The 25,435-nt window shown below is 39.1% G+C and overlaps 1 protein-coding gene across 1 annotated transcript in view; it reads left to right on the forward strand.

Moving 5' to 3' along the window:
• The window catches only part of LOC126355264 (chaplin-A-like), a 79,257-nt gene extending 64,657 nt beyond the window's left edge, over window positions 1–14,600 (forward strand). The window contains exons 11-13 of the mRNA XM_050005552.1: window positions 3,663–3,699; window positions 6,961–6,998; window positions 14,523–14,600. Of these exons, the coding sequence (XP_049861509.1) occupies window positions 3,663–3,699; window positions 6,961–6,998; window positions 14,523–14,600 (153 nt within the window). The remainder of the gene's footprint in view (window positions 1–3,662; window positions 3,700–6,960; window positions 6,999–14,522) is intronic.
• The last annotated feature ends 10,835 nt before the right edge of the window (window positions 14,601–25,435 follow it).

A 25,435-nucleotide genomic window follows, 5' to 3' on the forward strand; every position in this document is an offset into this window, starting at 1 on the left:
AGGCCCCACCAAACGGACACACATGCACAATCACACGTGTGCTTTGATCAAAGATCTTAGCTTGCAACTTGCAATCTAATCAATATCAGCAACCTAAGTAGTTAGTGATGCCAGTGGAATACAGTACCACCAAGATTTGAGATACTGTGGCTCAGACTTGATTTCATCCTTCTGTCCTTCAGTTTCTTCAAGAAAGTCAGTGTAAGTCTTCACAGAGCATAACACAAATGGCTACCTTGACAAAGTTTTGTGTTCTACCATTTGATACTGCTTTGACACACATAACCCAACACAGTTCTCTCTCTTGAAGCACATGATGATCAGTTCCTATGGAGAGAGTCCTTGCCTTATGAATGTACACACAAACTTGTGATCCCAGCAACATGTCCATCTTGACAGGTGACCAAATTTCTGGATCAACAAGTTATATACTCATCAAATCCAACACAATGTGATTGAGATGAGATGTCAGTTATCTTCAGCAACATTAAACACACAGAAGGTAAAATGAAGACTTTTATACACGAGTCAATTTGAATGAAGATGCACTGTTTTGTTTCTGGTTTGATTCCATCTGTTCCTTGAATGTGTGCTCTACTTTGCCATTTGTGAAGTCAGAGGCACTGTGCACATGGTTGAGATATAAATCATGTCTGCAAGTCAGAAACTGAGAGAGCATAAGTTTTTCATGTGCCACTGCTATCTTTTAACCATATTGTCACTGTTGTAAGCAATACTTGTTTGCCAGGGATGATTTAGGTGAGCAATAACACAATGCAGGTGATGAATGTATACCATTGTGTTTGTATTTTGTCACTAGGACAGTCCCCTACCTTTTTCCATTTTGTGTGTTTTATTTCTGTGTGGTGTGATTTTTGACAAGCATGACAGCATACAGATGTGCAACTAGAAGCCCTGCAAACACGCTTTAAGCAATTAAGCAAACCATTTGTTGGGCATCAGAATAGGTTTGTGTTCACTACATGTGGCTTGCCTGAATTTTCTGCACTTCTGCAAAGTATGAGGCAAGTGGCACATGACAAATGCAGCACTATCAGGGACTAGATCAATTTCAAATGCGCAAAGTGCTTGGTATTGCAGGAAGTCTGCTGTTTGTTCCCATATGTGCTGTGCCATGTAGGTCTGTATCCTTCTTGATTTCAGATTTGCATTTATTTTACAGAAAAACCTACCTCTCTCCTAATGTCAGAAAGCTTTTGAACTCCGATGCAATTTAAATTCTGTTCTCACAGACTGGTCAACATTTTCTACAAATACGTGAGATATAGTCATGTCTTGCAAGGATTAATTTAGTTGTAATGCCATCAGCACATGAACATTGCTTGAAGTAGTCCAAGTATCTATGGTAAGAAACCAAGTGACCATTTGTCATTTGCTATCATCAGACTGCAAGAATAATTCGAATTATTCCAATCACAAAGAAAACAGGTTATGACAGGTGTGAAAAATTACTGAACTATCTTTTAAATAAGTCATGCTGGAAAATAATAATGCGAATTCTTTACAGACAAATGGAAAATCTGGTAGAAACAGACCTCAGGGAAGATCAGTTTCGATTCCGTACAAATATTGGAACACATGAGGTTATACTGATTCTATGGCTTACCTTAGAAGCTAGATTAAGGAAAGGCAAACCTACGTTTCTAGCATTTGTAGACTTATATGAAGCTTTTGACAATGTTGACTGGAATACTCTTTCAAATTCTGCAGTGTTACTCAATCTGTATTTTGAGCAAGCAGTAAAGGAAACAAAAGAAAGGTTTGGAGTAGGTATTAAAATCCATGGAGAAGAAATAAAAAATTTGAGGTCTGCTGATGACATTGTAGTTTATTCAGAGACAGCAAAGGACTTGGAAAAGCAGTTGAACGGAATGGACAGTGTGTTGAAAGGAGGATATAAGACAACCATCAACAAAAGCAAAACAAGGATAATGGAATGTAGTAGAATTAAGTCAGGTGACATTGAGGGAATTAGATTAGGAAATGAAATACTTAAAGTAGTAAAGGAGTTTTGCTATTTAGGGAGCAAAATAACTGATGATGGTCGAAGTAGAGAGGATACAAAATGTATACTGGCAATGGCAAGTAAAGTGTTTCTCAACAAGAGAAATTTGCTAACATCGAGTATAGATTTAAGTGTCAGGAAGTTGTTTCTGAAAGTATTTGTATGGAGTGTAGCCATGTAATGAAGTGAAACGTGGGTGATAAATAGTTCAGACAAGAGATTAGAAGCTTTCCAAATGTGGTGCTAAGAAGGATGCTGATGATTAGATGGGTAGATCACATAACTAATGAAGAGGTATTGAATAGAACTGGGGAGAAGAGGAGATTGTGGCACAACTTGACTAGAAGATGGGATTGGTTGGTAGGCATCTTCCGAGGCATCAAGAGATCACCAATTTAGTATTGGAAGGCAGTGTTAAGGGTAAAAATCGTAGAGGGAGACCAAGAGATGAATACATGAAGCAAATTCAGAAGGATGTAGGTTGCAGTAAGTACTGGGATATGAAGATTGCACAGGATAGAATAGGATGGAGAGCTGCATCAAACCAGTCTTAGGACTGAAGACAACAACAACAACATCCATTTTCTGATTCCTACGCCACCTTTGTGCACACCCACAAGGAAGCTTTCTAAGGATGACAAGAATTTCAGTGGTCCCTGGCACCCTTCGAGAAACATTATTTCCCCAGTTGTGGTGCCCAGGTAGAATATCTTACAAATGTAATGATTACTGTGACACAATGTTCCATTCTTGCACTTCATCTTTACTGCGCCATGTCACATTCACTCGATTGACTGAGCCATTTAGTGACTCATCTCACATGCAGAGATGTGCTCTCCATGTTTTTAACCATCATTCTATGATGGTAAATTGCATTCATTATAAACAGTTGCACACACAGTGTCATCGAACTCTTAAGGATAGCAAAAAGCTGGCTTTATATAATGTAATAGTTCTTTTAACAATTTCACTCTCTCTTGTGTGTGTGAACCTCAAATGGCTCTCTGGGACCAAGATCAACTCGCAAATTCCTGTCCGAGTAGCAGCAGATGTAGTCATGATGGACCCTATCACTATCTCTATGAGCTGTGATTTTATAATGGTCTGTTATACATTTCCCCTTCCACTATCCTTTGGACTACTACACCAGGCCATTGTGAGGGGTGTTTGATCCAGCAAACTATGCTGTACTTCTATTTTGGTCACTGGCAGTATCGTTACACCAGCCTTCAAACATCTAGCAACTATGGTCTGCTTTCCCATTCTGTTGACTTGTGTTTTGTGGGCACCTTGTCCTACTCTGTGACAGTGGCTGTATGTAGCAGCTGGAATTCAGACCGTTAAGCTCAATTAAAACTCAAATATTTTGTGATTCTTAACTTGGATCATTATGCAGCTTTATCAGTCTCACATTAATAGAATTTCATATCCATATACTTGTCACTGCACCTGATTCCTAATCGCTATCAATATTTAATTTGCCAACTCATTAACAATTACAAGGGCATGTGCAGTGAGATGACATACCACTGGCACATTTAAGGTATTTGATTTACACTTAAATTAAGTTGATGTAAGGTTATTCATATTATTATTATTATTATTATTATTATTATTATTATTTTTTCTTTTGCAGGATCCACAAGAGGTGCAAGCAGAAGAGGTAGTAGCAGGTGAGATTTTCACTTTCTTCAGTAGCTTAATTACATGTTAAAGTAATCACTTTAATGTTATCTTGTGTGGCACAGTTTTTCATAATTTTCTTTGACATTAATTCTTCATTGATTGTGTGCTAAAGCATATCAGTGAAACAGTTGTTCAGAATTTTATGCTAGAACCTGACACTGGATATTAATTACCTAGTACATAATTCATACTGAAAATTGGCAGTGCCATTGTAACTACAAGTGATTGGTCACAAAGGTGCAGTTGTGTTTGAAAAGTGTACTGTGGTAGATTGTGAGGAAAACGTGATCAAAGAGGAAGAAGACAAATATTTAAGTAGTAAATTGACATTTAAAAAATAAGTCATTGTAAAGGCAAGCTCACATTACTAATTGGCACACTACAACAAGTAGTAATGTTTAGATCACAGTCCCCTTATTCTGTAGTCATGGCTCATACTAAAATCATCATCTTGAGAGAAATATTTTTAAGTATACAACGATTGCTCAGCATAGTTGAGCATCTTAAAGAGGAAAATTGACAAAGTTATTGGGGACCAGATCAAGTTAACCACATTCATGGCTAGTGATTTGAAACCTCATCATTATGTCTTCATATGAGGACTACTGTCCTTGTAATCCTTCTTCTTTCCCAAAGCAGTATTTTGCCATCTGTCTGATGTGTGAAATAGCCTGACACATCTGAGTGCCACAGTTACCCATCACCTGCAAAGAGGCTAATTGACTACCAAATGACAGCATGCTACAGAGTACAAGGTCCCTGATATGTTGGTAGCACCAAAACATGTGTACTGCATTCTCTAGGTCATCTCCAGTCCTACAAACTGCACACCCATACCAGCTTTCTTAATTTGAACATGTGTTATTCCCTCTTAACTCATCCTTAACTTCCACAAAACTCATTCAAGCTGGTAGTCGCTACTCCTATGCTGCCCTGCAGTAGCATGATGGTAACCTGGCTGTGTGTGAGCATGTGTTGTGTGGTAAGGTGAGGGGGGGGGGGGGGGGGTTGGGGGGAGTGTTAGCAGTTAAGGAGAATATTGAAGACTCCGTGCAATGGCAGAATGGGGGCTGAGCAGTGCTGCAGTGCTGGAATAGGAAGATATGGATGAATGAGAAACATCACTAACTAAGTTGGAGTCCAGAAGGGTCACAGAAACATAGAATATGATGCAAGGAGGGTTCCCACCTTCACCTTCATTTGTCTGTTTCTCACCGATTCAGACCCTTTCCTGTCTCAATAGGAGAAATATTATCTCATATGTGGAGAGAATGGCTGATAATAAGTATCCAATGATAATGTATGTACAGTATCACTTTTCCTTTGTTTATAAAATATTTCCCATTAAGATTTTCCCTACAGTCTGTTCCTAAGCCAATCTATTTGTATTCCTGCTTCAACTCTCTACAGGGAATCCAGGAGGCAACTGCCATGTGCAACCCACACTCATAATCCCATGTCCCACCTAGTTTGCTCAGGTAGCCATACCGTTGTAGCTTCGTTGCAAAAAAGAAGGCACATGATAATGTTGTGCAAGTGAAGCAGCTTCCTAGTGCAAGCAACACAAAAATAGTTCTGATATGCTCTGAGGTTATAACTAATGTGGGAATCATTCTTAAAGGTGTTAGGTGAGCACTGCAAGTTGCACTAGTGGTGTCCTAGTATCCAATGTTGTTGTTGTGCTCAGAGGAAAAGTTGTCTATAACAGCACCAAAAATGTGACAACTGACATCCTCATGGAGTGCCATCCAGGAGGCACAGACCTGGAAGAATAATGCCGGAATCGGGCAACATCATCATTGAAGGAGGATAGTGACGTGGAATGACACGGAGATGAAGGCTACTGACGGGAACACAAGACACTGGTAATAAGTTTCCAGAAACAAAGAAGTAATGTAAATAGCACAAGAAGAGAGATGTTCCTTAGTAGACAAGGGGAATAGAGCTTCATTGCAACACATTTTGTGTGTAACAGCATGAAACAGGTTTCTAGTGAAGGCAAGGTAGAGAATGCCCTGATGCACAAAAAAGATATTTGCTACTATGAGAACTATTCCTTTACTCTCCATTTTAGCACTCTGTCTGTAAAAACTGAGAAGCACTGCTGTAGGCACCTAAAGTGTAGGTTGCACTGGCGATGTCAATATTGAGGGCTGCATTCTTATTTGTATAGTCATGGCACTCTGAAGTTATAGTTGATGTAGAGTTTGTGACCTGGGTGGGCTGGTAAGACCTTGTGCAGTGATCTATGAAGGCTGTGCATTGCAGGAGTACTGGAAAATTGTCCAGTGTTATGGGCCTCTGTACAGAAACTATGCAGTGTCTGTCATGGGAAAGATGAGCTATACTGAGTTCGTTTCAAGCCTCTTAATATGCCAGCAACAGAGAGCCCTCTGTTGAATTTCACAAGACAGAATTGTAAGGAACCATCCAGATGGTACACCGCCCATGTCCACCTAATTCCTGTTATGTCTCCTGCTCCATCCTGTTGCCATACCCATCAAAGCTCTTCCCACCTCACCCCTGTGAAGAAAGCACCTGAGAAGTACCCCACATCATCTTCCATGCCTTCTTGTGGCTATATCTACCCATCTGTAAATAAAGAAAGAAGGGTTGCATTGCATTTGTTTGATGTGGCAGTTTGACTGCACGAACATCAAAAATGTGGTAAGTGATCAAAATTTTTGGTATTACTTTGTGTGAGGTATTCCTGAGAAAAATTCATGATAATTTGAAATTGGGGGTGAAGTATCCTGCAAGTCACTAAGTGCTCTTATTGTCAACTTCTTGATGAATATAATGTTGGCAATGCCTGCAATGAGTGCGGCTGCATATCCAGTCATATACACTGTTCCTACCTGTTACACTTGCCACAGTGAGTTAATCCTGCTAAATAAAGTTGTTTGTTTCAATAAGCACATTACTACAGGATTGTAAAATTTTGACCTTAATTATGTGAAATGTTGACAGTAAAATTTGTTTGCACTATGCAGTCTTCAGACAGTAGCCACCAACTGGAATAAAGTTTTGGCTTTATGGAACTCGGTTAGTAATGTTCACTGCTGTACATAATTATGTAGATCTGATGCTCAGTTATTCACTGATCAGTAAGCACTCTAAAAGATTGAAATAATTCTGTTCTTTATCATGTCATACTGTAACATTCTTAGTTAATCACCTATTTTTTTTTTACCTTTGCAGATAAAGTAGTTTTTATATTAACACACAATTTCTTTTCTCGCAATCAGGGCCTGTCGAGGAGCAAGTTCCACCTCCTACTGCTCAGGTGAGTGAAACTAGAGGGTAGCACCTGTGAGACTGTCAGAGCATGGGTGAGTTTCACCAGTAGCGAAACAAGTTTGGTTTTGTGTCACACAGTTTCCTGCCCTCCTCCTAGAGTGCTCACTAATTTCATCAGCCAAGGGTTTTCATCCCTTGTGTGTGCTGCCCTTCGCAACCTCATTTTAATTAATCAACTCCTTTCTATGTATCCTATTCATCTCCACTTTCTTTCTCATTGTTTTTTTGCACTCCACTCCACTCCTTCCTGGCCCCTACAACATATGCAACTTTGTTTACACTGATTACCAAAATGTTATCTCAAATAAATTGTCAAGATAAAATTGTGTACTGAAGAATCCAAAAACTTTCTCAAACAATACTTTCATACTGGCTAATGACAGCTCACCTTCAGGTTTTTCTCCTGGTACAATGACAGTTGCCACTGTGCTTACAGATCTATGGGCTAGGTACATCACTGAACAGGAATGGGGTAGCAAGGAATAAACCAAAAATCAGCAGGTACGGTGAAGCCTAATAGTGCAACTATCGTTTTCCCACTCTGTAGAAATTCTTCATAAATTTGCAACAGAGTTCATCCACAAGAGAAAAAAATTCCTGAAGTAAATAAAAGTTTAAATCAACTGTATGAAGTAAAATATAACTTTATTGCTGCAGCCATTGTTCATCGGTCCTATAGACATTGTGAAACATGTAACTTTCGCCAAGTTTTAGGTTACACAGCAGTAGATATGATAACTAATTTGTGTAAAATATTTAGTTATTGCAACTACACAAGACGTACATTCCTACATTGATAGTAGTCACACTTCTTGCTATTATCATAGCCAGACAAACTTAAAAAAAATCTTCTTTCGATATTTGTGTGGCTATTTAATAGATATCTTGTGATTTTCATAGAGAGATCATCTTGTCTCTGGGTGTGAAGATTTTAACACATGTAGCTTAGTAATTCAATAAAACTAACTTCATGTTTGGTATCTCATGTATCACAGATTGTGCTGAGTGAAGTAAAAGTAAGGGTGTAGCTACTTTTGTTTTTTGGGATTTGCTTCCAGTAATATTCAGGTAGGTCTCTGATACATGAAATAGAATCAAGTGATAAATATTTGGATGATCATCCAAATCTTGTACTGATTTATGTTTGCTGATAGGTGTCCCTCCTGCAATGATTATACGATCAATGTGCATGCTGTATGTCATATGAATTTGACTATATAGTGTCTGCCACAAGGAGTGAAACTCTGAGGGCAAGGGCCCAATTCACATTAACCTATGCTGCCATAGATATTGCAAACATATCTCAAATGTGATGACAATGTGTCTAATTAATCCAAAGAAATTAAAAATGTTTTATGTGTCACAGAGTAGTGTGTGTTTAGTGAAGCTGCAGATACTAGGTGTTGCTTTGACATTGTTTACAATTTTTGAATGATCATAAGCTGGATGCTAGAATAAACCAGGTGTTCTAATATCCTCATCATTACCAAGCAGTAAAAGTAGTTGTGTTTCATGCTCCACAGAGGGGATATTTTTGAATAGTTTGGCACTGTTGTTGTACCATTTCCATAGTGAAGATCAACTTCTGATCAATATCATCATGAGATCTTGTTGGAGCTGAATTTCAACCCTTACTGTATCACAAACTGAGATAAAGTGGTCCATACTGAAGTGATTACTGAGAATGTTTGCTGCCTCACTCTGCTCACTCTCTTCATGAGCTAATTATAACAGACACAGTGCTGCAAGGAAGGGGGCACAAGTCATTTTTTATGTGATTGTCTTTCGTTGGTATTCCTGAAGTGGTGCAAATCTATCACTCCTCCACAATATTCATCGGCATGCAATATTAAATGGCATCTGTCATAACTACTATTACCATATGTCTTAAATCTTCATACTTCCTTATAAACTCTGTGTAGCTTTCCACAAACTTTGATTGTCTTGCAAGTTTCTGTTCAGTTTAATAGAGTAATCTTGCTGTATTGTGGAAAGAATTGAATAACAAACTCAGCTCTTCCTGAAATGGAAGATGAACAATGAATCTGTCTGTTGAATCTTCAGTTGTGTGTTCCAGGATGGGTGAGTCACATTGCTGCTCTTCTTACATAATTAAGACATTGATACCTCACAACTAGGTTTGGAACAGCTTTAAGTAAAAGAAATGGAATGTGGACTCGCATATTTTGTAACTTGTTATTTTATGTAATACACTTTCTTATTTACAACATTATTATTATTATTATTATTATTATTATTATTACAAATTAATAGCTTACTTAAAGTCACGATATTCACAGTTGAAACTTGAACAGGCTTAATTAATTAGAAGCCATATTTTGTCAGTTGTACCATTCCAAACAGGGCATGAAATTTGAAGTACACGGGTCACAAAACAAGGAAACGTCGCAGCAGTTGGGCAGGTTAAACAAAAATATTATGAGTTAAATGATTTACAATGACAGACATTAAATGTGCTAAGAACTTGCTGCTTTTGTAACTATTACACAACTGAATAACATTCATACAAACACAGGAAGATTTGCAAGTCACATCACTTATTGTTGCTGTTGGAAGGTCCCTCAGCAATGTTTAACACACAACAAAAAGAAAGAATAACCCTTAAGCAGTAACCTGTACATTGCAGACAAACATGAAAAATTGCCTTTAATAAATAAACATTCGTCCCAAATTCAGAATAAGCTGAGAACTACAGCAGAGCTACCACAGTCAACAAGGAGCAAACAGCCAAATTCCCCAAGTGGGGTTAATTAATGACTATTCACTGAGGTAACGATTGACAGTTTATACTGATAGCTAACAGGGTTTAAACTAAACGTGTTGAGAATTAGGATTAAGAATGCTAGGTTTAAGCAAGTAGTTAAAGGCATAATGAGGAGGAACCTCAGGCTTAGGAAATATGCCTTAATCTCCTGATTTCAATAAATCAATAAAATAATAGCAGATTACTGGTTCCTGCCCCACTTCCTTCGAGGCCCCACAGTTTGACTGGTAGGGGCAGCATACTGCCAGTCAATCTGGGTGCCACGTGATGACAGAAGTGCTGCCATGGCCAAATGCAAACATACCTCTGCTCTGTGTTCAGGGAATAGCAACATGTCATTTCCCGCTGACACACATCAATGGGAACAGTGGTCTGCACAAATAAAGCTTCACACAATAAGGGCCAGGAAGTAGAAAATGTGAATGCTTGGCACAACTGACTAGAGATACAAATTAACACTCCTTAAAATTTGTATTATTCAGAAGCAAAAATTTAAGCACGTCCTGATACATTAGCTCAAGTGTACACATGTACCGAGGTTGCTTTGCCTCTGACACAGATTGTGTTGGAGTAGATTCCCATCATGACTTAAAACACGGAATACTCTTACACTTGCATGATGCATGACCCAGAACACAAATTGCAATTAATAACATTTACTGATGATCATGCACTGAATCACTCATAGGTGCATTATTATTACAGATGCAATTCTAGATAACACAGATATGACCTTACTCAAATATAACAAAACAACTCAAAACTTGACTCAGTTGTGAAGGAGCAGTGACTATGCAGGATTTTAGCCAGGGTATTATTGCATCCTACCCCCACTTGTGATCATCAAGGAGCGATAAAATTTAAGCTTGTAGAGTAAGCCAGTAACTTGCGAAGCAGGTTGTGTGCAATGTCCGTATGTCTTCTTGCATGGCACCGCTGTTGGTCCTCATGTAATCTGGTCCATTTTTCTCTCACTGACTCGACCTTCAGTGGTATCTTTTGTCCTGCACTGGATAGTGGGAGTCCCCCAAAAGTAACAAATTGCCAGCCATATGCACTCCTGCCAACTGTTCTCCAGGCCCCACCAAACGGACACACATGCACAATCGCACGTGTGCTTTGATCAAAGATCTTAGCTTGCAACTTGCAATCTAATCAATATCAGCAACCTAAGTAGTTAGTGATGCCAGTGGAATACAGTACCACCAAGATTTGAGATACTGTGGCTCAGACTTGATTTCATCCTTCTGTCCTTCAGTTTCTTCAAGAAAGTCAGTGTAAGTCTTCACAGAGCATAACACAAATGGCTACCTTGACAAAGTTTTGTGTTCTACCATTTGATACTGCTTTGACACACAGAACCCAACACAGTTCTCTCTCTTGAAGCACAGGATGATCAGTTCCTATGGAGAGAGTCCTTGCCTTATGAATGTACACACAAACTTGTGATCCCAGCAACATGTCCATCTTGACAGGTGACCAAATTTCTGGATCAACAAGTTATATACTCATCAAATCCAACACAATGTGATTGAGATGAGATGTCAGTTATCTTCAGCAACATTAAACACACAGAAGGTAAAATGAAGACTTTTATACACGAGTCAATTTGAATGAAGATGCACTGTTTTGTTTCTGGTTTGATTCCATCTGTTCCTTGAATGTGTGCTCTACTTTGCCATTTGTGAAGTCAGAGGCACTGTGCACATGGTTGAGATATAAATCTTGTCTGCAAGTCAGAAACTGAGAGAGCATAAGTTTTTCATGTGCCACTGCTATCTTTTAACCATATTGTCACTGTTGTAAGCAATACTTGTTTGCCAGGGATGATTTAGGTGAGCAATAACATAATGCAGGTGATGAATGTATACCATTGTGTTTGTATTTTGTCACTAGGACAGTCCCCTACCTTTTTCCATTTTGTGTGTTTTATTTCTGTGTGGTGTGATTTTTGACAAGCATGACAGCATACAGATGTGCAACTAGAAGCCCTACAAACACGCTTTAAGCAATTAAGCAAACAATTTGTTGGGCATCAGAATAGGTTTGTGTTCACTACATGTGGCTTGCCTGAATTTTCTGCACTTCTGCAAAGTATGAGGCAAGTGGCACATGACAAATGCAGCACTATCGGGGACTAGATCAATTTCAAATGCGCAAAGTGCTTGGTATTGCAGGAAGTCTGCTGTTTGTTCCCATATGTGCTGTGCCATGTAGGTCTGTATCCTTCTTGATTTCAGATTTGCATTTATTTTACAGAAAAACCTACCTCTCTCCTAATGTCAGAAAGCTTTTGAACTCCGATGCAATTTAAATTCTGTTCTCACAGACTGGTCAACATTTTCTACAAATACGTGAGATATAGTCATGTCTTGCAAGGATTAATTTAGTTGTAATGCCATCAGCACATGAACATTGCTTGAAGTAGTCCAAGTATCTATGGTAAGAAACCAAGTGACCATTTGTCATTTGCTATCATCAGACTGCAAGAATAATTCGAATTATTCCAATCACAAAGAAAACAGGTTATGACAGGCGTGAAAAATTACTGAACTATCTTTTAAATAAGTCATGCTGGAAAATAATAATGCGAATTCTTTACAGACAAATGGAAAATCTGGTAGAAACAGACCTCAGGGAAGATCAGTTTCGATTCCGTACAAATATTGGAACACATGAGGTTATACTGATTCTATGGCTTACCTTAGAAGCTAGATTAAGGAAAGGCAAACCTACGTTTCTAGCATTTGTAGACTTATATGAAGCTTTTGACAATGTTGACTGGAATACTCTTTCAAATTCTGCAGTGTTACTCAATCTGTATTTTGAGCAAGCAGTAAAGGAAACAAAAGAAAGGTTTGGAGTAGGTATTAAAATCCATGGAGAAGAAATAAAAAATTTGAGGTCTGCTGATGACATTGTAGTTTATTCAGAGACAGCAAAGGACTTGGAAAAGCAGTTGAACGGAATGGACAGTGTGTTGAAAGGAGGATATAAGACAACGATCAACAAAAGCAAAACGAGGATAATGGAATGTAGTAGAATTAAGTCAGGTGACATTGAGGGAATTAGATTAGGAAATGAAATACTTAAAGTAGTAAAGGAGTTTTGCTATTTAGGGAGCAAAATAACTGATGATGGTCGAAGTAGAGAGGATACAAAATGTATACTGGCAATGGCAAGTAAAGTGTTTCTCAACAAGAGAAATTTGCTAACATCGAGTATAGATTTAAGTGTCAGGAAGTTGTTTCTGAAAGTATTTGTATGGAGTGTAGCCATGTAATGAAGTGAAACGTGGGTGATAAATAGTTCAGACAAGAGATTAGAAGCTTTCCAAATGTGGTGCTAAGAAGGATGCTGATGATTAGATGGGTAGATCACATAACTAATGAAGAGGTATTGAATAGAACTGGGGAGAAGAGGAGATTGTGGCACAACTTGACTAGAAGATGGGATTGATTGGTAGGCATCTTCCGAGGCATCAAGAGATCACCAATTTAGTATTGGAAGGCAGTGTTAAGGGTAAAAATCATAGAGGGAGACCAAGAGATGAATACATGAAGCAAATTCAGAAGGATGTAGGTTGCAGTAAGTACTGGGATATGAAGATTGCACAGGATAGAATAGGATGGAGAGCTGCATCAAATCAGTCTTAGGACTGAAGACAACAACAACAACATCCATTTTCTGATTCCTATGCCACCTTTGTGCACACCCACAAGGAAGCTTTCTAAGGATGACAAGAAATTCAGTGGTCCCTGGCACCCTTTGAGAAACATTATTTCCCCAGTTGCGATGCCCAGGTAGAATATCTTACAAATGTAATCATTACTGCGACACAATGTTCCATTCTTGCACTTCATCTTTACTGTGCCATGTCACAGTCACTCGATTGACTGAGCCATTTAGTGACTCATCTCACATGCAGAGATGTGCTCTCCATGTTTTTAACCATCATTCTATGATGGTAAATTGCATTCATTATAAACAGTTGCACACACAGTGTCATCGAACTCTTAAGGATAGCAAAAAGCTGGCTTTATATAATGTAATAGTTCTTTTAACAATTTCATTCTCTCTTGTGTGTGTGTGAACCTCAAATGGCTCTCTGGGACCAAGATCAACTCACAAATTCCTGTCCGAGTAGCAGCAGATGTAGTCATGATGGACCCTATCACTATCTCTATGAGCTGTGATTTTATAATGGTCTGTTATACATTTCCCCTTCCACTATCCTTTGGACTACTACACCAGGCCATTGTGAGGGGTGTTTGATCCAGCAAACTATGCTGTACTTCTATTTTGGTCACTGGCAGTATCGTTACACCAGCCTTCAAACATCTAGCAACTATGGTCTGCTTTCCCATTCTGTTGACTTGCGTTTTGTGGGCACCTTGGCCTACACTGTGACAGTGGCTGTATGTAGCAGCTGGAATTCAGACCGTTAAGCTCAATTAAAACTCAAATATTTTGTGATTCTTAACTTGGATCATTATGCAGCTTTATCAGTCTCATATTAATAGAATTTCATATTCATATACTTGTCACTGCACCTGCTTCCTATTCGCTATCAATATTTAATTTGCCAACTTACAAGGGCATGTGCAGCGAGATGACATACCACTGGCACATTTAAGGTATTTGATTTACCTTTAAATTAAGTTGATGTAAAGTTATTCATATTATTATTATTATTATTATTTATTTATTTTTTTTTTTTTTCAGGAGCCACAAGAGGTGCAAGCAGAAGAGGTAGTAGCAGGTGAGATTTTCACTTTCTTCAGTAGCTTAATTACATGTTAATGTAATCACTTTAATGTTATCTTGTATGGCACATTTTTTCATAATTTTCTTTGACATTAATTCTTCATTGATTGTGTGCTAAAGCATGTTAGTGAAACAGTTGTTCAGAATTTTATGCTAGAACCTGACACTGGATATTAATTATCTAGTACATAATTCATACTGAAAATTGACAGTGCCTTTGTAACTACAAGTGATTGGTCACAAATGTTCAGTTGTGTTTCAAAAGTGTACTGTGATAGATTGTGAGGAAAACGTGATCAAAGAGGAAGAAGACAGGTATTTAAGTAGGAAATTGACATTTAAAAAATAAGTCATTGTAAAGGTAAGCTCATATCACTAATTGGCACACTACAACAAGTACTAATGTTTAGATCACAGTCCCCTTATTCTGTAGTCATGGCTCAAACTAAAATCATCATCTTGAGAGAAATATTTTTAAGTATACAATTATTGCTTGGCATATTTGAGCTTCTTAAAGAGGAAATTTGACAAAGTTATTGGGGACCGGAACAAGTTAACCACATTCACGGCCAGTGATTTGAAACCTTATCATCATCTCATGAAATGAAGACTACTGTCCTTGTAATCCTTCTTCTTTCCCATAGCAGTATTTTGCCACCTATCTGATGTGTGAAATAGTCTGACACAGCTGGGTGCCACAGTTCACCATCACCTGCCAAGAGGCTATTTGACTACCAAATGACAACATGCTACAGAGTATATGGCGCCTGACTTGTTGGTAGCACCACAACATGTGTACTGCATTCTCCAGACCCATCTCCAGTCCACTCACCCACTGCACTTCCGTGCAGGGAGGGTTCCCACCTTCACATTTCAGAAATGCTGGTGTTTGTTGGTATGATCTGTATGGCTCAGGGTGGGAAGCAGTCATTGAACTGAAGGATGTTGTGTTGGGCAGCCTGCCCAGGAACAGGGTATAAACCTGTTTCTTGCCCTGTTTGTAGCTGGCCATTACTGTGGACAGACAGCTCATTCATTGTCATGCCCAAATACAGTGCTGTACAATGGGTGCATCTAAGTTTTATGTATCAAATGACTGGTTACACAGGTAGCCCTGATTTTGATGGGATAGGTCGTGATTATGACTGCACAGGAGCAGTCGGTGGTGGTGGTGGTGGTGGTGGTGGTGGTGGTGGTGGTGGTGGTGGTGAATGGACAGGTCTTACATCTAGGACTGTAACATGGATATGAGTGATGAGGTAATGGTTTGAAAATCCTTTTTAAACACTGAGAATCCTAAACCCCTCCTCTTTTTCAGATTTACTGAAGAAATATTTTTGATCTGGATCCCTTTGTTTCACCTGGAGTTTCTTAAGGCAACAATCCACCTTCACAGAAATTGACATCCTTCAAAGATGGCTACATCACTGCTTCTGTCCATATCCAACATTCTAAACACAAGTGATGCTTCCATTTTGACAACTGCCAACCATTCAGTACCTAGAATTTCCTTCCATACAGCCTATCCACCCACAGTTGTCGCATCGACAGTTGTGAACATTTCTCCTCGAAATGTACTGGTGGTCTCAATAAAGTGTACAAAAACAAAACTCCTGTGCCTTGCCTTTGCAGTCTCCCACAATCCCCTAAGTCTCTCTGTCTGGCCACAGAGGAGCATTCCCATTGTAACTCAGTACCACCCAGAACTAGAACAACTGAATTACATTCTCTGCCAAGGTTCTGACTACCCATCATTGTGCTCTGAAATTTGAAATTCAGTGCCTAATATCTTTCCCTCCCCTCCCACAGTGGTATTCCTCCGTCCATCAAACCTACATTATATAATTGGCCATCAGAACACAACCCCTGCTCCCAACCCATTACATCATGGCTCATATCCCTGTAACAGAACTAAATGCAAGACCTGTCCCATACATCCTTCCACCCTCACTTACTCCAGTCATCTCACTTACATCACCTATCCCACCAAAGGCAGGGCTTCCTGTGAAACGAGTCATGTGATTTACAAGATAAACCGCAACCACTGTGCTGCTATCTGCATGTGACTGACAAGCAACAAGCTGTCTGTGTGCAGGAATGTCCACTGACAAACTGTGGCCAGTAAACAAGTGGACCACCCTGTTGCTGAGCCTGCTGCCCAACATGACATCCTTCATTTCAATGACTGCTTCCCACCCTGAGCCATACAGATCATACCCACAAACACCAGCTTTTCTGAAATTTGAAGGTGGGAACCCTCCCTGCACAGAAGTGCAGTGGGTGAGTGGACTGAAGATGGGTCTGGAGAATGCAGTACACATGTTGTGGTGCTACCAACAAGTCTGGCGCCTGTGCCTGTGACATTATGGATCCTTCTAACCAACTCTAGCTTTTCTGAACTGCACAAGTCTGAACTCTCCCTGCAGTATATTCTTTGTTCCCATAACCCCATGGCTTCAACCTTGATTGGTCAGTTTTCTCACACATTCAGACTCTTCTCTGTCTCCATAGGAGAAATATTTTTACACATGTGGAGAGAATGGCTGATAGTATGTATCCAAAGATAATGTATGTACAGTATCACTTTTTCCTTTGTTTATAAAATATTTCCCATTAAGGTTTTCACTACAGTCTGTTCCCAAACCAATCTATTTGTATTTCTGCTTCACCTCTCTACAGGGAGTCCAGCAGGAAAGTGCCATCTGCCACCCACACTCATAGTCCCATGTCCCACCTAGTTACCTCAGGTAGCCATACCATTATAACTCTGTTTCAGCACAGAAGGCACATGATAATGTTGTGCAAGTGAAGCAGCTTCCTAGTGCAACCAACATAAAAATAGTTCTCATATGCACTAAGGCTGTCACTAATACAAGAATCATTATTTAAGGTGTTAGATGAGCACTGCAAGTTGCACTGGTGGTGTCCTAGATTCCAATGTTGTTGTTGTGCTCAGAGGAAAAGCAGTCTGTAACAGCAGCAAAAAATATGACGATTGACATCCTCATGGAGGTGGTGGCAGTGCCATCCAGAAGGCACTGACCTTGAAGAAGAATAAAGGAATTGGCCACATCATCATTGAAGAAGGATGGTGAGGTGGAATGACACAGAGATGAAGGCTACCCAGTGGAGCACAGGACACTGGTAATAAGTTTCCACAGACAAAGAAGTAATGAATACAGCACAAGAGATGTTCCTGAGTAGCCAATGTGAATAGAGCTTCATAGCAACACAGATTGTGTGTAACAACATGCAGATAATGAAACAGATTTCTAGTGAAGGCAAGATAGAGAATGCCTTGATCCACTGAAAGATATTTGCTACTATGAGAAGTATTCCTTGAATCTCCATTTCAGCACTCTCTCTCTAACAACTGAGAAGCACTGCTGAAGGCACCGAATGTGTAAGTTGCACTGGTGATGTCAATATTAAGGACTACATTCTTATTAACATAGTCATGGCAATCTGAAGTTACAGTTGATGAAGAGTTTGTGATTTGGGGTATCCCTGAGAAAAAATTCATGATAATTTGAAATTGGGGGTGAAGTTCCCTGCGAGTCATTAAGTGCTCTCATTGTCAAATACATAATGAATAAATGTTTGCATATGCCTCCAGTGAATGATGCTGCATAAACAGTCTTACACACAGTTCCTAACTGTTCCACTTGCCACAGTGAGATAATCCTGTTACATAAAGTTGTATGTTTCAATAAGTATGTTACTACAGGATTGTAAAATTTGGTCAAACATTATGTGAAATGTTGACAGTAAAAATTTTGTTTGTCCCTGTCAGTCTTCAGATAGCAGCCTCCAACTGGAGTAAAGTTCTGGCTTTCTGTAAATCGGTTAGTAATGTTCACTGCTGTACATAATTAAGTAGATCAGATGCTCAGTTGTTCAATGATCAGTAGGCGCTCTAAAAGATTGAAACAATTTTTTTCTGTACCTTGTCATATTGTAACATTCTTACTTAATCACCTGTTTGTGTTACCTTTGCAGATAAAGTAGTTCTTATATTAACATGCAATTTCTTTTCTTGTCAATCAGGCCCTGTTGAAGAGCAAGTCCCACCTCCTATTGCTCAGGTGAGTGAGAGAGAGTAGAGGATAGCACCAGTGAGACTGGCCGAGAACAGGTGAGTCTCACCAGTAGCAAAACTAGTAAGGTTTCATGGCATGTAATGAACCCCGCAGTGTTTCCTGGCCTTCTTCCCGGGTGCTCATACGTTTCAACAGCTCAGGGTTTTCATCCCTTTTGTGCACTGCCCTTCACAACCTCATTTTAATTAGTAAACTCGTTCCTATGTATCCTATTCATTTCCACTTTCTTTCTCAGTGTTTTTTTCACCACACTCTTTCCTGGCCCCACAACGTTTGCAACTTGGTCTACACTGGTGACCAAAATTTTATCTCAAGTACATTATATGAAACACTTCCTCCATTACCTCATCTGTGGGATGCCAGATATGGGACACATGCTTTGTGAGAAAGACATTGTTTTTTGTGGAATATATTGAGCATAAATTTGTTGATCAAAGTCTTCTGCCACCTATTCGGCAGCTGCTTGTACCTTTAATCATCTTGGCAATGTTCCAGTGTCTATTACCCTTACCAATCTATTAATATGTTGCAGAGAGTGATTTTTCATAGGGATCTCATCCTGCAAACTGATGAGGAACTTTAGGTTAATTTGGATTTTTGTGGCATTCTTTTTGTTTGATGTGTTCAGAAAGGCCAGAAAGAAAACCATCCAATACTGGTGGCCTCATTCTAACTTTTGATGGGGATACCCTCCCAGAGGAGGTCAAGGTTTCATGCTACAGATGTGACGTTAGCCATTCATCCCTCCTCCTATGTGCTTCTTTCCATGGTTGCATTTTGAGAATGTCATTCCACTGTACAGCAGACCCTTTAGTGACTGTGAACACAGAGTTCATGATGAAAGCCCCTCTGTCGTAACACCTGCGTGTGATAAATGAACTGAAATACACACCACCCACTCTCCAGATTTGCCCAGTGTACAAGAGAGAAGATCAAAGTATACAAGTGTCTGTATCACCTGTATTTTTTCTGAGGATGGCCGTAAGAATGAGACACTTCATCCACTGTTAGTATCTTCAACTTTCTCCTATGTTCTTGTCCATTACTTATTTGCTCATTTAACGTCTTCCTTGCACAGCCCTGGTCTCTCCCTTCCCTCGCCGGACTCTCCCTCCCACCCCACCCCATCCTGCTCCTACTCCCCAGCCCAAAAAGTCTCCACTTCCTTCGCCAGTAACTTGGCTACTTCCCAGAACCCCACTTCCCAGCATCTCTCAATCCGGAAGTCTCTTACCATCACTGTACGGTGCATCACTCCAACCCAAGGTTACCCGCTAATAATAATAATAATAATAAACACAACAACAACAACAACAAAAACAACAATGCCTGTGGAGACCCGGAAAATGAATAGGCCTCCGGTACATTATGCCAGTCATAAAAGGCGACGAAAACAACAAACCATTATTATTGCTAACCCACCTTTTTAGTGTGATTAGTTGGTTCAGGACACAACTAAAGAAGCCTCGGACAAGTGCCGTCATGGTTGGGGACGACGCTTGAACCCTATGCCCGCCCACAATGGTAACGACACTGCAAGCCAACTGGAAAATGATATAAATCCAAATAGAGCTGTTTTCCAGGATATCTTTCCTGCGACCACACTAGATGGAAAACAAAGACAGAGGATGAGATGGTCAGGTGAAGTTAATCAACACCTCATGTTCTGTTATTACAATGCAACAAGCATAGGAACAAACACAACTGGATACAGATCACAAGTATACACAACATTTATTACCAGATACCCCATATTAAAATTCTTAACAGAACAACGACTAGCTGATGAGATTCGTGTAATGATCAAAAATAACAGGATACCACAGTCAGAATCAGAAAACATCAAACAACAAGTACAACAAATACTGGAACAAAATAATGTGCAATCAGTAAAAGGTGAAAAAACAGTAATAGGCTCTCACATCCCAGAGCAAACAATCAAAGAACAACACGCATCAAATAAACAATCAGAGGAAAATAAAATCATAAGACAGCCACCAGAACCAACACAAATAAAACACGAAGTGGCACACATGTTAGATACAGAAGAAAAATTTCAGTTGACATATATAGCATATAAAGACACAAATACAGACATTAGACCATTATTGCATAGCCTGCCATATAACCCACAAGTCAAAACAACAATAAAAACTATCAACACAGTCATACACAACAAAATAAATGAAAACATAACTATGGAATAGTTAAAACTACTGGTTTATATAGGAGCACTCAGTACACTAAATATACACACTAGGCAGAGATCAGAACCAATCAACACACAGAAGAAACCCACAAAACCAGCATGGCAACACAGACTACAGATCAGAATAGAAAAACTGAGAAAAGACATCGGACAGCTAACGCAATTTATAAGCCATCAAAAGTCAGAAAAAAACGAAAAAGGTTAGGTAAAATCTAACAACAAGAAGCGATAGAGCAATTAGATGAAAAGAAGCAGAAATTACAAACATTGGCCAAATGACTTAGAAGATACAAAAATGTGGAAATAGAAGGAAACAAAACCAAACATTCAACACAAACCAAAAGAAATCTTAGAAGACAATATGTAACACACACATTGAAACGGACAATCCACCAAACATAACAGACATGGGACACTTCTGGAGCAACATGTGGTCAAACCTGGTACAGTGTACCAGGCATGCATGGTGGATTCAAGCAGAAACAGGCATATACAAGATTATACCACAAATGCCTGAAGTGATAATTTTGCAACATGAAGTCACCAAAGCAATTAATTCTACTCACAATTGGACAAGATAAAATAGCAAATTTCTGGCTAAAGAATTTAACCTCAACACATTCACATCTAACTAAATTATTTAACAGTTACATTGCAGACCCATACAGATTCCCTGATACACTTACACATGGAATAAATTATATGAAACCTAAAGATCAAGTAGACACAGCAAACCCAGTTAAATACCGCTCCATAATATGCCTACCAACAATATAGAAAATATTAACTTCAGTCATTACACAGAAATTAATGACACATACAACACAGAACAAAATTATAAATGAAGAACAAAATAGGCTGTTGCAATGGAGCACGAGTATGTAAAGAGCAACTGATAATAGATGCAGAGGTAACATATCAAGCTAAAACTAAACAAAGGTCACTACACTATGCATACATTGAATACCGAAAAGCTTTTGATAGTGTACCCCACTCATGGTTACTACAAATATTGGAAATATACAAATTATATCCTAAATTGCTACGGGTCCTAAACATAGTAATGAAAAATTGGAAAACCACACTTAATATTCAAACAAATTCAAATAACATCACATCACAGCCAATACAGATTAAGCGTGGAATATACCAAGGAGACTCATTATGTCCTTTCTGCTTCTGCCTTGCTATGAATCCACTATCCAATATGCTAAATAATACTAATTATGGATACAATATTACTGGAACATCCCCACACAATATCACGCATTTGCTATACATGGATGATCTAAAACTACTGGCAGCAACAAATCAACAACTCAACCAATAACTAAAGATAAGGTAAGCATTCAGCAATTATATAAATATGGCTTTTAGAATAGTCAAATGTAAGAGAAATAGCATAGTCAAGGGAAAACAAACTGAACAAGAAGATTACAAAAACTCGAACTCGGGACCTTTGCCTTTCGCGGGCAAGTGCTCTACCAATCGAGCTACTGAAGCACGACTCACGCCCGGTACTCACAGCTTTACTTCTGCCAGTATCCATCTCCTACCTTCCAAACTTTACAGAAGCTCTCCTGCGAACCTTGCAGAACTAGCACTCCTGAAAGAAAGGATATTGCGGAGACATAGCTTAGCCACAGCCTGAGGGATGTTTTCAGAATGAGATTTTCACTCTGCAGCGGAGTGTGCGCTGATATGAAACTTGGTAGAGCACTTGCCCGCGAAAGGCAAATATCCCGAGTTCGAGTCTCGGTCGGGCACATAGTTTTAATCTGCCAGGAAGTTTCATATCAGCGCACACTCCGCTGCAGAGTGAAAATCACATTCAAGAAGATTACATATTGGATAACCACAGTGACTGCATAGAAGAAATGGAAAAAACAGATGCCTATAAATATCTAGGATACAGACAAAAAATAGGAATAGATAATAAAAATATTAAAGAACTAAAAGAAAAATATAGAGAAAGCCCAACAAAAATACTGAAAACAGAATTGACAGCACGAAACAAACCAAAAGCTATAAATACTTATGCTATATCAATATTGACCTACTCATTTGGAGTAGTGATATGGAGTAATACAGACCTAGAAGCACTCAATACACTTACACAATCACAATGCCACAGATATAGAATACATCACATACATTCAGCAACAGAAAGATTCACATTAAGCAGAAAGGAAGGAGGAAGGGGATTTATCAATATAAAAAACCTACATTATGGACAGGTAGACAATTTAAGAAAATTCTTTCTAGAACGAGCATAAACTAGCAAAATACACAAAGCAGTCACTCATATAAGTACATCGGTCACACCACTGCAATTTCGTAACCACTTCTACAACCCTTTAGATCACAAAACATCAGCAGATACAAAGAATGTGAATTGGAAAAAAAAACACTACATGCCAATCTCCCCTATCATCTAACACAGCCACACATCGATCAAGACGCATCCAACACATGGCTAAGAAAAGGCAATATAATCAGTGAGATGGAAGGATTCATGATTGCAATACAGGATCAAACAGTAAACAAAAGATATTACACCAAGCATATTATGAAAGATCCCAATATCACAACAGATAAATGCAGACTTTGCAAACAACAAATAGAAACAGTAGATCACATCACAAGTGGATGTGCAATACTAGCAAATACAGAATACCCCAGGAGACATGACAATGTAGCAAAAATAATACATCAACTGCTTGCCTTACAACATAAACTTATACAACAACATGTTCCCACATAAAAGTATGCACCACAAAATGTACTGGAGAATGATGAATACAAATTACACTGGAACAGAACCATCATAACAGATAAAACAACACCACATAACAAACCTGACATCATACTCACCAATAAATAGAAGAAATTAACAACTAATCGAAATATCAATACCCAATATGACAAATATACAAAAGAAAACAGGATAAAAAATTAAAAAATACATCCAACCGGCTGAGGAAGACAAGGATATGTATCATCAGGATAAAGTTGACATTATACCAATTATTCTGTCAATTACAGGACTCATACTACACAATATCCACCAGTACAACAACGCAATACACCTACATCCAAACTTATATATACAACTACAGATATCCGTAATTATTGATACATGTTCAATTACCCGAAATTTCCTAAATGCAATATAACATATACCATACAGTTAAAAGGAAGGCACACTTGATCAAGGTTCACGTCACTTTCTACTTTAGACCAGACATAACGTCTGAGATCAGAAAGAAATAATAATAATAATAATAATGGAAACATCATCTTATTTATGTATATCACCTCATCCTTGTCGGTGACGACTATTAACAGCAAGGTGTTATTTTCACCTGAATTTTGGCCACACAATCATCCAGAGGAATTTCCATGGATACTATAATCACCTACCAGAAATGCAACCTTCTGTCAGAACTGTACTGGCCCCAGGCAGCATCTGGTAGGATCTTCCCTTTAATTCACTCCAATGTCATTAGTGACCAGATCCCCCTATGTATCAACCTGGAAGCAACCTCTGGGAATCACCATTTGCAGTGTCCACTTTTCTCCAGGTAAGATAACTCCTTATGTTGCACTGTACCTTAATCCAGCAATTTCCACCCCTGTTTCTCCTCCTTCGGGACCTGAATGCCTGCAACTGACTATGGGAGAGTATGTCTTCAATGGGTAGGGGTCTCTTAAATAACTAGCTTATTACAAACCTGAATTTGTGTCTCCTCAATGATGGTTCCTCTACCCAGTTCAGTGCTCATCATGACACCTTTACTGCTATTGATCTCATGATCTCCTCCCCTGCCTTTGTGGTTTCCCTACATTTGTCATCACATGATGACCCTTTGTGATAGTGACCAGTTTCCAGTGATTCTATTGTATACCTGCTGCTGCCAGGCAGACAGGTCTCAAAGTTATGCATTATTCAGGGCCAATTTTCCTTTATATATGTGTGCTATGCATTTGTACACCTCCATGTTGAATTCCATTGATATAGTCAGTCAAGGTATATATGCCACTCTTCTTCACGCTGCTGGCACTGCTGTGCCCCCCATCCACAGGTCCTCCATTGTCAGCTGATACTGTGGTGGGTCAAGGGCATCACAGTCGCTGTCCATAACCACTGATGAGCATTGCAGCAATTTAAGTGATACCTTTCAGAGACCAACCTCTTCGCATTTAAGTGTGTCCATGATAAGGCTCATTATGTTATTAAGCAGCATAAAAAGGAATGCTGGGAGCACTATGTGTCCTCTCTGGGGACATATTCATCTTCATCGCAGATTTGGTCCACGCTCCGCAGCGTTCTGGGCTGCCAGTGACCATCAGTTGTCCGGGGCCTTAACCTTGAATGTGGTCTGTGCACTGATCCATTGGTCCTCACAGAACACCTTGCTACACACTTTGTGATGGCATTGACATCATCTTTCTTTCCTACTAACTTTCTCCAGCAGAAGTGCGGTGTTGACTAGACCCCTCTTTGTTTCATCCCACACCACACGGAGCCCTATAATGAACCCCTCACTGAATGGAAATTG

Source organism: Schistocerca gregaria, chromosome 3 (genome assembly GCF_023897955.1).
Source record: "Schistocerca gregaria isolate iqSchGreg1 chromosome 3, iqSchGreg1.2, whole genome shotgun sequence".
Lineage (NCBI taxonomy): Eukaryota > Metazoa > Arthropoda > Insecta > Orthoptera > Acrididae > Schistocerca > Schistocerca gregaria.